Source organism: Myotis myotis, unplaced genomic scaffold (assembly GCF_014108235.1).
Source record: "Myotis myotis isolate mMyoMyo1 unplaced genomic scaffold, mMyoMyo1.p scaffold_m19_p_4, whole genome shotgun sequence".
Classification (NCBI taxonomy): domain Eukaryota; kingdom Metazoa; phylum Chordata; class Mammalia; order Chiroptera; family Vespertilionidae; genus Myotis; species Myotis myotis.
Window position 1 is genome coordinate 101,742,891 of NW_023416346.1, and position 17,203 is coordinate 101,760,093.

Consider the following 17,203-nt stretch of genomic DNA (forward strand, 5'->3'; position numbering starts at 1 on the left):
GCCGTTCAGTCTATTTGCATATTAGGGGTTTATATATATACTAGAGGCCCGGTGCACAAAAATTTGTGCACTCGGGGGGGGGGGAAGGGGGGGTCCCTCAGCCTGGCCTGTGCCCTCTCTCAGTCTGGGACACCTCGGGAGATAAAGACCTGCTGGCTTAGGCCTGCTCCCAGGTGGCAGAGGGCAGGCCCAATCCCTAGGTGCAGCCCCTGGTCGGGCTCAGAGCAGGGCCGATTGGGGAGTTGGGGCAACACCCCCTGTCATTCACAGAGCAGGGTGGATTGGGAGGTTGCGATGCCACCCTCAGTCACGCTCAGGGTAGGGCCGATTGGGAGGTTGGGGCACCGCCCCTTGTCACACTCAAGGCAGGGTTGAGGGGGAGGTTGCGGCGCCACCCGCTGTCACGCACAGAGCAGGGCCCATCAGGGGGTTGGGGCGCTGCCCCCTGTCACACACAGAGCAGGGCCCATCAGGGGGGTTGGGGCTCCTTACCCTGTCACGCACAGAGCAGGGCCCATCAGGGGGTTGAGGAGCTCCCCCCTGTCACTCACAGAGTAGGGCTGATAGGGGAGTTGGCACACTGCCCCCTGTCACACACAGAGCAGGGCAGATCAGGGGGTTGGGGCGCTGCCCTCTACCACCCACAGAGTAGGGCCGATCAGGGCGTTGGGGAGCCGCCACTCTCACACTCAGGGCAGGGCCGATGGGGATGTTATGGCTCTACCCTGTCACACACAGAGCAGGGCCCATGGGGGTGGGGGGGTTGGGGTGCCGCACCCTGTCACACACAGAGCAGGGCCAATCAGGGGGTTGGGGCGCCGCACCCTGTCACACACAGAGCCGCAGGGCAATCAGGGGGTTGGGGAGCCCCCCTGTATCAGGCACAGAGCAGGGCTGATCAGGAGGTTGGGGCGCCTTCCCCTGTCACAAACAGAGCAGGGCGGATAGGGAGGTTTGGCCCCGCCCCCTGTCACACACAGAGCCGCAGGGCGATCAGGGGGTTTGGGCGCTGCCCCGTCACGCTGATCCCAGTGCCAGGAAGCCTCTCGGCTCCGCTGATCCCGGTGCTGGGAGGCATATTACCCTTTTACTATATAGGATAGAGGCCTGGTGCATGGGTGTGGCTGGCTGGTTTGCCCTGAAGGGTGTCCTGGACCAGGGTGGGGGTCCCCATTGGGGTGCCTGGCCAGCCTGCATGAGGGGATGATGGCTGTTTGCAGCTGGTCACACACCCTTCAGGGTGAGGGGTCCCAACTGAGGTGCCTGGCCAGCCTGGGTGAGGGGCTGAGGGCTGTTTGCAGCTGGTCACACACCCTTCAGGGTGGGGGTCCCCACTGGGGTGCCTGGCCAGTCTGGGTGAGGGGCTGAGGGCTGTTTTCAGGCTGATGGGTGACTGAAGCTCCCAACTGCTCCTTTTTTTCTTTTCTTTTTTATTCTGGGCCAGCTTTAGCTCTGAGGCTCCAGTTCTGAGGGCTCTGCTGCTGAAAACAGGTATCTGGTTTGTTTCGGTTCTATAATCGAAACTCTGTATCAACTCCAGCTCTGAGATCCCGGGCTCGCTGAAAGCAGGTTTCTGGAGTTTTGTTTAGCTTCTATATTTGTAACAATGTTTCTTAAACTGCAAGCTCATAGGCTGGCAAGGCAGGCGGGGAACGTTGGAGTCCTCTGTCACTGAAGCAAGCAAGCCTCATGTTAGTTTCAAGCTGCCTGGCTGCCGGCTGCCATTTTGGCTGGCAGTTAATTTGCATATCACCCTGATTAGCCAATGGGAAGGGTAGCGGTCGTATGCTAATTACCATGTTTCTCTTTTATTAGATAGGACTAGTGGCCTGGTGCACGAAATTCGTGCACGGGGGAGGATGTGTTCCTCAGCCTGGCCTGCACCCTCTCCAATTTGGGACCCCTCGAAAAATGTCCTGCCAGTTTACAGGGATTGGGCTTAAACCAGTAGTCGGACATCCCTCTCATAATCCAGGTCTGCTGGCTCCTAACCGCTCACCTGCCTGCCTGCCTGCCTGATTGCCTCTAACCACTCTGCCTGCCAGCCTGCTCACCCCCAACTGCCCTCCCCCCCGCTGCCGGCGTGCTTGCCCCCAAATGCCCCCCCACCAGCCTGATCACCCCAAACTGCCCCCCCTGCTCGCCCCTACCTTCCATCCCCACTGGCCTGCTCATCCCCAACTGTCCCCCTGCTGGCCTGCTCACTCCAAACTGCCCCCCTGCTGTCCTGATCACCTCTAACTGACCCCCACTGATGGCCTGCTTGCCTCCAACTGTCCCCCCTGCTGGTCTGCTTACCCCCAACAGCCCCACCCCCCACCAGCCTGATCACCCACAACTGCCCTCCCTTCTTGGCCTCTAACTGCCTCTATCTCGGCCCCGCCACCATGGCTTTGTCCAGAAGAACATCTGGAAGGTCTCCTGGAAGGTCTCCCAGTCTAATTAGCACATTACTCTTTTGTTAGTATAGATATATTTGTCTGTAAATATGATTATGATTGTAGATATGAGTAGGACCAGGTAAAATTTTATAGAATGGGCCTTTTATTACAGATGTTTTGCCATGTATGCATTTTTTCTAAAGAAGTAAAAATTACTTTAAAAAATGTTTCAGGAAGACTTTGAGAAATTTACAGTATCTGCTTTTCTTCCAAGAAAGTTGTCACTTTTATGCCAGAGTGAGAATTATTTGTATGCTTTGTATGTCAGCATTGGGCCACTGTGACTGGGGGGCACTTAGCTTGACTTGAGGGTAATTATCTTGCTCACTGGCTGGGAGGGAGGGTGTGTGGCAGAGGTGATAAATACTGGGTTCTGGATTATTCATAGATTGCTGACTTTCTGGATTGATTGTGCAAGCCCCTCCTTTTATTGATGTACACCTTCTGTTGACAGACATCTACCCTGGTAGAGAAATGAGATGAAACTCTCTTTCTTGTCATTGTAAAAAGCATTTGAATTCCTAAGGTGTGATAAGGCCACCCAGCCATCCACAGTCAAGGTACTCATTTTCATGGAGGATGTTCCCACTCTTGAATAAATTAAAACAATTTTTTTCTTTTAATTTAAACTTTCTTCTATAACTCTTTTCTTGTTACTTAAAAGCTAGTTTTTTTTGAAACTGCTTCCAAAGCTTTTAAAGCTATATATGTCCTTGGAATGAATTTATAAATAAGAATTGAGCCCAGCGGGTGTGACTCAGTGGTTTAGCATCAACCTATGAACCAGGAAGTCACAGTTTGATTCCAGATCAGGCCACATGCCCAGGTTTTGGCCTGATCCCCAGTACGGGGTGTGTAGGAGGCAGCTGATCAATGATTCTCTCTCATCATTGATGTTTCTATCTCTCTCCCTCTTCCTCTCTGAATCAGTAAGAATATATTTTAAAGAGAGAGAGAGAAAGAGAGAGAAGAGTGTATATGTTTGTAAATAAGAAAACATGTATTTGATGCTCTTAGAAAGTCTTATTTTCTTTCATTAAAACTTGTGCAGTATAGGGGACTCCACAGATTCTCTCAATTTGAAAAAAGTTAGAGGGAAAGGTACTAATTCAGAGTTCCTTGGGAAAATGTATTACTTATATATTTTTATGTTTATTTTTTAAATCAAAAACTGAAATATTTTCTATTCAGAAAATATATTTGGATCTAAATACCTTCTATAATTTTAATCCTAAAATATCAATTTAAATATTTTAAAAATGGTTGGGATGTTTGTTTTTTTAAATAAGTTAGGTTACTGGAGCTCTACATGTTACTGGATCACCTGGGGTAATTTTCTGATTGGAAAATTAAGAATTATAGTCAGAGGGAAGGACATTAGAATTTTAAAAGAACATATTCAATTTACTTTAGAAGCCAAACCTCTCTTATCATGTGACTTGTTTTGTATGTCTGTTAAACTATATTATCACATAAGCATTGCTGCTATTGGGACAAACAGTGACAGTTGATTCAGGTCATTTGAATGTCCACTGTCTGTTTTAATTTGTATGTTCGTTTTGACTCTGTCATATCCTCAATCTTCAGTGGAAGTCATGAGAACCTATTATTTTTGCCTGCTCCCTCCTTTACATTGGAAATATTCTTTTTTACTCAGAGGGACCTTAACTTTGATGTAAGGGATTGTTTCCGTTGCCAACTTTTTTCTTCCTTGCCAAGTAAGACAGTTGTGAACTCTTCAGTGATGCCTTCCAAGATGTGGTTGGGAAAAGTCATTTCATCCCCGACCTTTGCATGTCAGGTGCTGGGGTGCCCGGGTGCCGCCTGCCCTATGCCCCGGCTCTCCCGCCCTCCAATTGCCATGGTGATCATGAGGCTGCAGGCCAGCTAGCAACCCTGGCACCCAGGGGTCCGGGGTTTCCACCTGGCCTGCGCCCCGGCTCTCCCTCCCTCTGATCGCCATGGTGATCACGGGGCCGCAGGCCAGCTAGCAATCCCAGCCCCCGGGGGTCCAGGTTGCCGCCTGACCTGTTGCCCGGCTTTCCGATGGTGATCACCGGCTGGGGGTTGGGGAAAGGCGGCCTTTTCCCGGCCCCCAGCTCTTGCCTGCTGCCTGGGTTGCCGATCACCATTCTTCTGTCTTTCCCCTTTCGCCTCCCATCATTGCACTTATGCAAATTAACCGTCATCTTTGTTGGCAGTTACCGCCATCTTTCTTGGCAGTTAATTTGCATTTCGCCCTGATTAGCCAATGAAAAGCGTAGTGGAGGTACAGTTAATTACCCTTTTTGTCTTTTATTAGATAGGATACTAGGGGCCTGGTGGATGAAATTCGTGCACTAGGGGGGTAGTTCCCTCAGCCCAACAAGCACCCTCTGTCACGTTCCAGGACCCCAGCCACTCCAGGCCTTGGTGTGGGCCTACAGGCTCGGGGTGGCCTGGCTCCTGAGGATGCCTGTCCCAGGGACACAATCCTTTTGGCGCCAGTGTGTGCGCAAGCGGCTGCAGAGTGAGAACCTCCGCAGGTGCCCATGCACACACTCAGCAGGGCTGGAGCTTCCCCTGGCTTCTGCGCACACTGCCCCACCCCCACCTCCCCAGCATCCGCGCTCTGCCCGGACCCCAGCTCCTTGGCACCTGTGTATGCGCACCAGCTGGGCAGGAGCTTTCCTGGTGTCCTCGTGTGCCACCCTGCCCCCAGCTCCCTGACACCCTCTTGTGCACAAGCAGCCGTAGGGCAAGAACTTTCCCAGCATTGGGCCTAAACTGGCAGTCGGACATCCCTCTCACAATCTGGGACCACCGGCTCCTAACTGCTCAACTGCCTGCCTGCCTGATTGCCCCTAACTGCCCCTCCCGCTGGCCTGGTCACCACCAACTGGCCCCCCTGCCAGCCTGGTTGCCCCCAACTGCCCCTCCCGCTGGCCTGGTCACCCCCAATTGGCCCCCCTTCCAGCCTAGTTGCCCCTCACTAACCCCCCTGCCAGCCTGGTTGCCCCACTCAGCCTGCTGTTCAGTTGTTTTTTTGCCCCTAACTGCCCCTCCTGCCGGCCTGGTCACCCCACGCAGCCTGCTTGTTCAGTTGTTTGGTCATCCCTCACTAACCCCCCTGCACTGGTTTCCCCACACAGCCTGCTTGTTCAGTCATTTGGTCATCCCTCACTAACCCCCCTACCAGCCTGATCACCCCACACAGCCTGTTCGGTTGTCCGTTTGGTTGTTTCAGTTGTGACGGTCGCTTAGGCTTTTATATATATATAGATAGCCAAGATTTGGAAGCAGCTCAAGGTTCCAGCAGAAGATGAGAGGATAAAAATCTGGTACATTTACATAATGGAATACTACCTGGCTATAAAAAAAGAAGGAAATCTTACCCTTTGAGACAGCATGGAGATCTCTGATTTTGAACTGGATTGAAAACTGCACTCATGGCATAGCATAAGGTGTGGGTTTTTGGAAAATTATGAAACCTAATACAATGACTAACAAATAGTTCTTATAAAAACAAATAGCTGGGTCTAAACTTAAGCAGTATGCAAGTTATATATGGTCTATATATAGGAACTGTAGATTTGAGGAAGCAAATCTACAATCAAGTGCACAATCAAAAAGTTAACCAGTAATTTGTATAGGCTGGAAAGAAAAAGTTCAAAATCCACAGTCACTTATCTCCAATATAAACCACCTATAATCTGTTGGATGATTACTTCTCATAATTGCACTTGTTAGGACTGCCTGTGTTTCTGTCTTGCTTCCACTATGATGGATTACAAGTTTATATGGACTCAAATTCTGTTCATCTACTGCTGTTTTCTGACTGTACATTGTGCACAACGTAAGAAAATTTTAAATTGTTTTATTTCTATAGGGTGAATATGTAAGTAATTAGATTTTAATTAGAGAGGGAATCAAGGCCATGGGGAGGCAGCCTAAGGGACTAGACAGTAATCCAAGCAAAGGCTTTTTTGCTAAACATTTATAAACCTGAAAGTATCTTATTTTTTAAAGGTGTTTATTTTTATGTGATAAATAATTGTTTTCTCTTGAAGCTATCATGTCTGTCTCTGATCTCTGAGATAAATATAAAAACGTCTATGAGCTACCAGCTAAAAGTTTTATTTGTGTCAATATTAGTGATTGTTTTAGACTATATTTAAAAGCACTTTGTTTTTAATAACATATAGAGGTTGTACTTAATTTATCAGAAAATTTTCACTTTGCAATATGTTCAAATCACATGTCTACTAATATGAAGCATAGCCTAAAATATTTGCCAAGCCAAGAAGTACAATTCTTTTTCTAAACACTGCCTATTGAAAACAGATGTGATTTAAATTTCTCCAAGCAGCACTATTAGATCCACTAATTATGGTGAAGGATTTTTGTGAGGTTGGGTAGTCAGTGGACCATTTTCGTCAACTAAAGTTGTTTCCATATTCAAAGGATAGAGTTATTAAAATTGTTTTAAAGTACTGTATTGTGTTTTCACTTAAAAATGCTATTATGTTTTCTAATATAACCCTTCCATTTTTTTCCTCAAATATGTGTATGTAGCAAAATCAGTGTGTCATGTTTTACGTTAGGAAATACATGTTCTCCAAAGTGCAGTTTTCCTTTGGATTCTATAGACCTTTTCCCTTCTTTCCAGCCACCTCCAACTCCAAACATATACTCAGAGGCTTGGGATTCAGGCAATGTTAAATCTCACTCTATTGAATCTCTTCTCTGTGTTTAAGCTGACAGAGGGTCAAAATATTTCACCCTTACTTGAATTTATAGTTTCTGTGCATGTTAATAGGTCCTGTAACTTCTAATAAATTTTTCTACTCACTAATTTTCCAACTCTAGAAAACATTTGCTTAGTCCACAATGCTGGGAGGGATACTTCAGCCCTATCATTAGTAGAATGACTCTCCAGGATATCCTTATAAATATCAAAATGTCATTAATAGTTGAGGCTGAGGTTCCTACTATCCCCAGTCGCCTACTAGTAAGGTGACTAATTTGTGTCAACCGGAGCATTTTGAGAGTAGAGAAGTATTAATAATTAATCTAGGAAAACAAGCATAAACTAGAACTGTCCTAGCAAACTAGGGTTATGTTGACTCTGTCTTTGGATAGATAATTTGATCTTCCCTTAGCCCAGTGGTTGGCAAACTCATTAGTCAACAGAGCCAAATATCAACAGTGCGATTGAAATTTCTTTTGAGAGCCAAATTTTTTAAACTTAAACTATATAGGTAGGTACATTGTTATTAACTTAATTAGGGTACTCCTAAGGCTTAGGAAGAGCCACACTCAAGGGGCCAAAGAGCCGCATGTGGCTCGCGAGCTGCAGTTTGCTGACCACTGCCTTAGCCAAAGATGATATGCACATTTTGTCCAAAAGAACTTTATTTCAAATGTTAGATGTCCTTTTGTCTATAATACTGTATATTGACTGTTTTTAAAGCCATGCTGTGAAATCTATCAGTTCAAATAATAAGTGAGATCATGTCTGTTGTTCATCTTGATTTTTTTGATACTGGTACTTGGAAGTGTGGTATTTGAACATTCTCAAAGTACCACATAGCTATGTTCTTTTTCATAGTTTAAAACTCTTTAACAAAAATAGTTTTATAACATGCAAAACTTTTCACATGTGTATTAGCCAACTTCGAAACATTTGTTCTGTATTTGCTGAGAGATGTTTGAATGTTATTTACAGCCAATTGTACATCGGTGACTGACTTTGATGATTGTCCAGGGAATATAACAGATTTCTGTCCGAAGAATATTGTTTGTGCATGCAAAGATGGAGAACCTTTTTGCAAGTAAGTGGTTATACATGCTGTAAAAGCAGAGTGAGCACAATATATTGTGAGTAATAATTCAGTTTGTATTTGTTTTCTATAAACCACAGATGCAATATTTGTTTTAAAATAATATTTTAATCAGAAATGGCTCCTACACATTTAACACAGTTGCTGTTGAGTACCTAAAATATTTTTATCTACTGTTTTATAAACAATATATATAACTTAAGAGATTAACTGAGAGAATATATATTAACTTTAAGGGATTGGCACTATTTAAAACTGCTTTTGTCAGACTTTTTACAGATAAATTATACATTTGTAACTAAATTGTTTTACTGTTCTGAAGAAGAAAAATCAAGGTATGTCTCATGTTATGCAATGACAATAATCCTAACTTGTTAGGTATCAATAAAATTTTGTAATTCAAGAAATAATTAAAATGCATTATGACTGACCTCTTCACTTCCAGGTTTACTTTTTTTTTTTTTTTAACAAGAGTGTATTTTTGAGTCATAGATAATTTTTTTAAAGATAGGTAAATTTTCTACTTTGTTCTAACCATAAAAGTTAGAGTAGTTAGGTCAAAAAATTGGAAGAGTGACTAAGAAAAAAGGTAATATAAGAATAAGAAAGAGTGTGTATATGAAAGGTTTTCCAGGGTCCATGCCTCTTGAACTGCATTTTGGAAACTGATAGTAAGAAAATCACATTTAGGCAAAGGGACCAATATGGGCAAAGACAATGAGGTTTGAGAGAATTTTGTGTTTGTGAAAATGCAAATAGTTTTCACATCATGACATACTGAATGACAGCATTTTCAGTTCCTCAAGTGCATTACTTCCTCTCTCACATTTGGCCGTTCATATGCTATAACCTCTCTGTTACTCTTCCTTCCCCTTTCCTCCTCTCACCATAGCTCAACTTCTCTTGATACATTCCTACTTAACCTTCAAGACTAAGCTCCATCATACTGCTAAGATAGCACTTAACCCATTCTATTGCAACTTCTTTGAGTGTAGGGTATATGTTTTATTTTTTAGAGTGCTACAAAAAACATAATTTAGTCTTATTTATCTTCAGTACCTAGCACAATGCCTGTCATATAGAAAGTATTCTGCAATGATTTGCTGAATGAATCTTTCAATGGGAGTGGTTGATCAATAGTGAAAAATATTGGAAGAATATTGAAGAAGATGAAAAGTGATAAAAAGCCATTAGATTTAGCATTTAGGGGTTGTTGGTGATAACCTTTGAGAATATTATTCCAATATTGGAAGCAGCTAATCAACATTATGTTTTATCTTTCTAATACTTATTATAATTATTTGTCTCATTTGTTTGACAAATCTTTACAAGTGTTAATTGTCCTGTCACATTAACATTATGCATGTTTTGAAAATTTTCTCCATCAAGTTGATTCAAACAAGTTACTTCAACTTATTTTACTGATGGATTTCAGTGTGGAGCATAATTGACCTGTACATTATATATATTACATTCTTTGAATGTCTATCTGATGGCAAGGGACCATTTTTATTACTAAATATATATAGCACCACACCACAGGGTTTGGGTCAGTTATTTTGACATTGTGAATTAGGTACTAACGAGTCAGAATTAAACATATGAAACAAAATTATATAATAATAGTTTTAAAATTATTTAATAAATTTAATGGCATTGCTGAAACTAAGGACACACATACCACCACCACCCACATCCCTACAGGCAAATATCTCTCTCTCACACACATGTTTCAAATGTTTCATTCATATAGAAAATGAAAAAATCATAAGCCAAATTTAAAATGTTCAAAGAGAGACAACTTAATAAAATTGGCCAAACTAAGAGCACATGCCTGATATATAATTTTTAAAATTATATAAAATTTACAAGGGTTCAATTAAAAATATCTTAATTCTAAATGATATAATAGAAAATATATAATAGTGCAGTTATAAGCACTTATCTGAAAATAAAAATTTAAAGAAGTGAATTTAAAGAAGGGATTAACCAAAGAAAATATATGCACAACCCATGGACACAGACAACAGTATGGTGATGGCCAGAGAGAAGTGGGGGGCAAGAGCTGGGTAGAGGGAGCAAAGGGGGGGAAATAGGGACATCCTATATAATAATAATAAAAGGCTAATATGCATATTGACTGAACGGCAGAATGACTGGTTGCTATGATGCACACTGGCCACCAGGGGGCAGATGCTCAATGCAGGAGCTGCCCCCTGGTGGTCAGTGCACTTCCGTATGGGGAGTGCAACTCAGCCAGAAGCTGGCTCATGGCTGGCCAGCACAGTGGTGGTGGCAGGAGCCTCTCCCACCTCCGTGGCAGCACTAAGAATGTCCAACTAACGGTTTAGACCCGATCCCTTGGGGGCCTAAGCCTTTAGTTCAGGGGTGGGCAAACTTTTTGACTCGAGGGCCACAATGGGTTCTTAAACTGGACCGGAGGGCCGGAACAAAAGCATGGATGGAGTGTTTGTGTGAACTAATATAAATTCAAAGTAAACATCATTACATAAAATGGTACGGTCTTTTTTTTCAATAGTTTTATTCATTTCAAATGGGCCAGATCCGGCCCACGGGCCATAGTTTGCCCATGGCTGCTTTAGTCAGACATCCCCCGAGGGCTCCCTGGCTGCCAGAAGGATGTCTGACTGCAAGCTTAGGCCTGGTCCCCCGGGGAGTGGGACTAAGTCGACAGGTGGACATCCCCCAAGGGGTCCTGGACTGTGAATGGGCGCAGGCCGGGCTGAGGGACCACCCCTGAGTGCACAAATTTTTGTGCACTGGGCCTCTAGTTGAGGTATAATTAGTATACAAAAATTGCACACACTTAATGTATACATCTTGATAAGTTTGGACATATGCATACACCAGTGACAGAATCACCACAGCCAAGGCACTAAACATATCCATTACGTGTGTTTGTTTGTGGTACCTTTTCTTTCTTTTCTTCTTTTTTATTTCTTCCCCTTTTTTAAAGATAAGAACACTTAACATGAGGTCTATTTCCTTAACATATTTTAAAGTACAAAATTCTGTATTATTAACTGCAGGAACTAGGTTGTACAACTGATCTCTAGAACTTATTCATCATGCTTAACAGAAATGTTATAGCATTGAAAAATGATTCCCTATTTCCTCATGCCCCCTCCCCAGCCTCTAACAACCTCCATTCTATTGTTTCTTCTAGAAATCTATTTTTATTTGGAAAAGTTGATGTACCTCCTAATCAATGTTCACATTTCTCACATACTTACTAGTTATTGAGAAAAAAATATATAGATTACATTTCAAATGTATTCATATTTAAAGGTTTTATTTCCCATTGATGATAGAAAGAAAAACATTTATATACTTCCCCTCCCCCAGGAATGCTAGGAGAATTAAATAAGATAAAATATTTAAAATTCATCACATAGTAACTGGCTGAGAGGTACACTAAAAAGTTAATTCTTTTCTTCTCCCTAGCCTCTATGATGTTAAGCCCAATAGTCTGTTTTCAACCTTCATCTTAGTTTACACATCAGCAGCATTTAACAGAGTTGATCACTATCCCTTCTTTGAATTTTCACTTGACTTCCAGGATATCCCTCTCTCCTGTTTTTACTTCTTCCGTCTGCCTCACTGTCCACTTTTCAATTACCTTTGCTAGTCTCTTCTCTGGTCCCCCACTTACTTAATTTTGGACTTAATTTTGGACTTAATTTTGGAGTGTCATAGGGCTTAGTTCCTCATCTCCATTATCTCTTCTCCCTCCATTCTTTGTTCACCTATCTTTGTTCCTTCCAATTTTTGTTCACTGATTCCCTTGGTGATCTCATCCAGTCTCATGTCTTTAAATACCATTCTAACTGGGAAAATTTATAACTCCTGACTCAGAAATATAACTGCCTACTCAACATCTCCACTTTGATATCTAATACCTACTTCAAAATCAGCAAGTACAAGACTGAACTATGCAACTTCCATCACCACCACTCCAAACACGTTCTTTCTATAGTCTTTCCCATCTCAGTTGATGACAACTCCATCCTTTCATTTCTTTAGGCCAAAAATTTGAAAGTCATCATCAATCCTCTTTTTTTCTTGCACACTCTAATTCTTGTCCATCAGGAAATACTGTTGGTTTTGCCTTAAAAATAAAAAAGTATAAATCAGCCTTTTTTTTCTTACCTCACCATCACTGTTATCATTCTGGTTTAAGCTATTCTATTTACCTCTTGCCTACATTACTGAACAGCTTTGTGACCTTTCTCCCTGCTTCTACCTTTGTCCCCATACAATCTGTTTTCGATGCAGTAGAAAAGAGTGTGATCCTTTCAAAACAACCTAAATCATATCACTCTTCTCCAAAACCTGTAATTGTTTCTCATTTTATTCATTGTAAAAATCAAAGGTATTTTGTGATCTGTCTCCTTCCTTCTCAGCTTTATCTTCTACCACATTCGCTTAACTCACTGTGCTCCAGCAGCACTGATTCCCTTGGGTTCGTCAACATGCAGGCACACACCCTCTTGCTTTAGTCTTTTGTGCTTGCTGTTTCTGCTGGTTGGAATGCTCTCTTCTCCCCAAATATGCTATTGTCTAACTCACTCACCTCCTCAGAGTTCCTTCAAATATTACTTGTCAATGAGACCTGCTCTTTGCTACCCCATTATATCACTGCAACCTGTCCTACTATCTGTGTCCCCCATTGCCAATCCCCTTATCCTGCTCCTTTTCTTTTTTTCCTTAGCACTTGTCACCTTTAAACATCCTAGATAATTTACTAATGATGCCTATTTTTGTTGTCTGTCTTTCTCTGCTACAATTTAAGCTGCTTTAGGACATGGATCTTTGTTCACTGGTCTATCTCAAATGCCTGAAACAGTAAATATTATCGAATAAATGAATGAATGTTATTGCTTAATAAACAATTCATTTGTGATTCATTTCTAATCTAAACAAGAAACATATTCTTGTGAAAGGCTTTCCTCCCAAGAACAAATCCATGAGGATTGATAAAAAAATTTTTAAATATTTTTGACCTCCTTAAATGAATGACATTGTGTTACATTTTAGAAACCATTTCTTACTGAGTAGATTACTACCTATTTGAAGCTGGTATATTTATTTTCTTATAGAATCCTAGACTATCAGAGGTATAAAATATTATGATAATTGTCTAATCAATCCCTTCATGTAATTCATGACAGTACTCCTTAATATATTGGAATGATACAAACCAAGAGAAGCTTATTTAGGATCTGACATTTGCTGTAATTGGGTAATCCATTACCAATTCTATAGAAGACAATTAAGCAATCTCTAAAGATACTACAAGAACTAACTTCACCATTAGCCACTCCCATGGAGGATGATGAGAAGTCATATTATTCCTCTCCACAAACCCATAGACATGTCTATGTGGGTGTATGCCATGCCAGTTCAGTCTTTTCACCAGAGAACTACATTCAGGTTATTTGGCAGAGTATCAGGGCTTTATAAAAACACTAGACATTTCTATATGAGTCATTTATTTGTATAAAATAGAGGAGGAAAATATGGAGTCATGGGAATGATGGGGGTAGATATTGCTGGCAGACAATCTAGTCTCACCTTCTCATGTTACTTCTTGTATTTGCTGTAGAGTGGTAGAGGCAGTTTGCTAACCATCATTCATTGCTATAAGAGTGGGTGGGGGAAAATCATAACCTACAGTTATATAACTGGTAGATTAGGCTGTTTCAAATTTTTTTCCTAACACTCACAGAACTACAGAACTAAAGTAGCTAAAGTAAAGTGAGGTATGAGCAGTAGGCAAAATGTGAATAGTTTTAAAAGCAGTCTTGAGACAGCCATTTTTGGTGAGGCTTTTTCTTTTCATTTCTAGCTACATGCCACATCTTCATTAGCTAATGGCTGGGAAAGCCTGACAGTCATGCTTACTAAATGTGTCCAAACCTGTAGGTTTTAGAGTGTTTGCTCAAGTGGAAAATGGGACAACATAAATTTCTTAAGGTCCTTAAAGGGAAACCTCATGGTTTAGTAAAAAATGAAAGGTTTGATTCCTTCAGGGGAGACATTATTTTTCTGATTTGTGAGCTTTTTCTATTTCTATTATCCCTATCTAGATGTCCAAATTTCAGAGGTCGGTGGGGAAATTATTGGTATATGGGGGCCAAATGTGACCAACTCTGGAATACTCTGGACCTGATTTTAGTTGCAACATTGCCTGGAATAGGACTGGCTTTAATAGTTGGTGTAACAATCCAGACTGTCCACTACTGTAAAAAGAAGTCAAAGAAGAATATAGATGATGAACGGTAAGAAATTTCTAAATACCTCCTAGAATGATGGGAAATCTCTTGTGAGATCAGCAAGTGAATCAAGAAATAATGGATATTATTTATCATGCATACTCCTGGTATATTCTTTTTCATATTCGTAACATTTAATTATGTTCAAACAAAAAGGTCCAGGTAACCAAATCCATTTTGGTCAGAATATGAATACATAAAAAACTGATAAAACCCAAGTGTAATTAACTAAAGAATTGTCCTGCTACAGTGTCTTCCTTCTATTTGTGTGTACCACACATACTGTCCTAGAGGAGGGTGGGGTTGCTGTACCTCCTATTAATCGCAACCTCCAGCAACAATGTCAGAGAAATGCAAAGAGGAATCCAACGGACTTGACTGTAATATGACTCTATCTTTGGTAAATTGATTAACGTCACTGGGTTCCCATTTTCTCATCTATAGAATATAATCTGGCCTACCCACCTTACAGAGATGATGAGAATAATACTGAAAGCAACAATCATTTACTGAGGGTTTATTATGTATGCTAGGTTGAATTATAAATGTTTTATACCTATTAATTCATTTAATCCTCACCAGCACCCTATAAAGTACAGATGATAGTACCAAAGCACAGATTAAATAATTTGGCTGAGGTTAAAGGGCTAAGTATGTACCCAGACAATCTGGCTCCAAGCCTAAACCCTTAACCCCCATGCTATAGGAATGGAATTTCATAAGACAAAACATTGCTTTGAAAGCTGCATAGCCCTGTTGCATACCCTTTGTCTCTTTACTTAAAAGCAAACAATACCCTTTATATTTTGTGCTGCCTGAGAACCATAGAGATATGAGGGGTAAATGCCAGTAGGGTAAAATCTCATAAATTTTATGCCAGTTAATTCACATTAGCATCTACTTTGAGGTATCATTCTCCAGTGACAAGATAATGTTAAACTGTATGCAGTATGAGGAGAGTTTGAAATATTTAAAATTGGAAGTAGCTGGTAATATAAGCCTCACACTTCTAAGAATAGGCTTACAAAGTATAATAAAATCAACAGTTTGAACAGTCTTAGATATTTGGAGCCAACATTGCTGCCATTTCAAAATCCTAACCTTTGTTTGTACCATCATTCCATACTCTTTAAAATGCAATGTGGTAGCCCTAGCTGGTTTAGCTCGGTGGATAGAGCATCGGCCTGTGAACTGAAAGATCCCAGGTTTGATTCCGGTCAAGGGCATGTACCTTGGTTGCGGGCACATCCCCGGTAGGGGGTGTGCAGGAGGCGGCTGATCGATGTTTCTCATGATGTTTCTAACTCTCTATCCCTCTCCCCTCCTCTCTGTAAAAAATCAATAAAATATATTTAAAAAATGCAATGTGGTACATAAGTATATATGCATAAAATCAATGCTAATCAGCATGGTGATGGAAGACTTGACTTGGGGTGGTGAATAGGACAGTTGATATATTGTAGAATTGTACATTTGAAACCTATATAATTGTATTAAACAATGTTACCCCAATAAATTTAATAAAAAATAAAGTAATTAATGTGGAGAATTTCATATTATCCTTTGACTTAGGTTAGAAACCTCCTGAGATTTTAAAGAATTATTATAATTAGAAATCATACCTGTAAACAATTCACCTTTTTAGGATTCTCCACAGCTTTTCTAGTAAAAAGCTTTCTAGAACATTGGATTTGTTTTCTAATCATCTATCTTTTACTAAATGGCTATGACTTTGAATGAATTGCTTAGCCCCTGATTCCTCCTTTATACATTCCTACTTCTTTATAGACATGAGAATCAAATAAAACAATTAATGGAAAACTGCATTGAGAAGCAAAGGTAAAATAAAAGCCTTGATTATAAATCAGGATAATAGTGGTGTTCACAAGCGTTTGGGCTTATTTATAGGCTTTTGGGATAAAAATTAAACTGCCTTATTTCTAATATTTCCCTCCAGTTAAAATATAATTTAGTTTAAACTCCCTTTTCCCCTCTGTCAATTATGAATTGACAAAGTGATTGTGTATATATTCTGGGAGATTCCTTAGTATAGTGGAAAAAGTATGATAATGGAGCTAGGCAAACTGGGGCTCAAGTCTCTGCCCTATAAGTCAATGACTGTGTCACTTTGGGGAATTTCCTTAAAATTTTTCAGCCTCAGGTTTTTTCATCTCCAAAAATGGAGTTAACAATACTTATTTTGCAGGGTTTTTCCTAAATATTTAAATAAGATAATATAATTTTTGTGAAATAAACTGATATTTAAAATGTACTTTCAATTGCATAAAAAAACTAAGATGGATTAATGGAGGGATACAGGGATGGATGGATGGACACATGTATGTTAAAGCAAGTATAGTAAAATATTAGTGATAAAATTGAGGTGGTAGATTCATGGGTATTCACTGTAAAACTTAATTTTGCTATAGGTTTGAAAATTTTCATAATAAATTGTTTGGGATAAATTAGGGAAAACACTTTGAGCATGGAAATCATTCAAAAAATGGTAGCCTTTATTATTGCTTTGTCTCAGGTACATATAATAACAGAGTCTTAAGATGGGAGAACTCATTCTGTATGGTCAAAAATGAGTTTATAAAAAAATGCAGTGAAGGCCTGGGGGGGGGTGGGCATTGTGGGAGCA

General features: G+C 40.9%; 1 protein-coding gene across 1 annotated transcript in view; it reads left to right on the forward strand.

Annotated features, from left to right (window-relative positions):
• The first annotated feature begins 6,203 nt into the window (after nucleotides 1-6,203).
• LOC118654772 overlaps nucleotides 6,204-17,203 on the forward strand; it is a 98,286-nt gene continuing 87,286 nt past the window's right edge. The window contains exons 1-3 of the mRNA XM_036306214.1: nucleotides 6,204-6,276; nucleotides 8,149-8,254; nucleotides 14,374-14,565. Coding sequence (XP_036162107.1) covers nucleotides 6,204-6,276; nucleotides 8,149-8,254; nucleotides 14,374-14,565 — 371 coding nt within the window. The remainder of the gene's footprint in view (nucleotides 6,277-8,148; nucleotides 8,255-14,373; nucleotides 14,566-17,203) is intronic.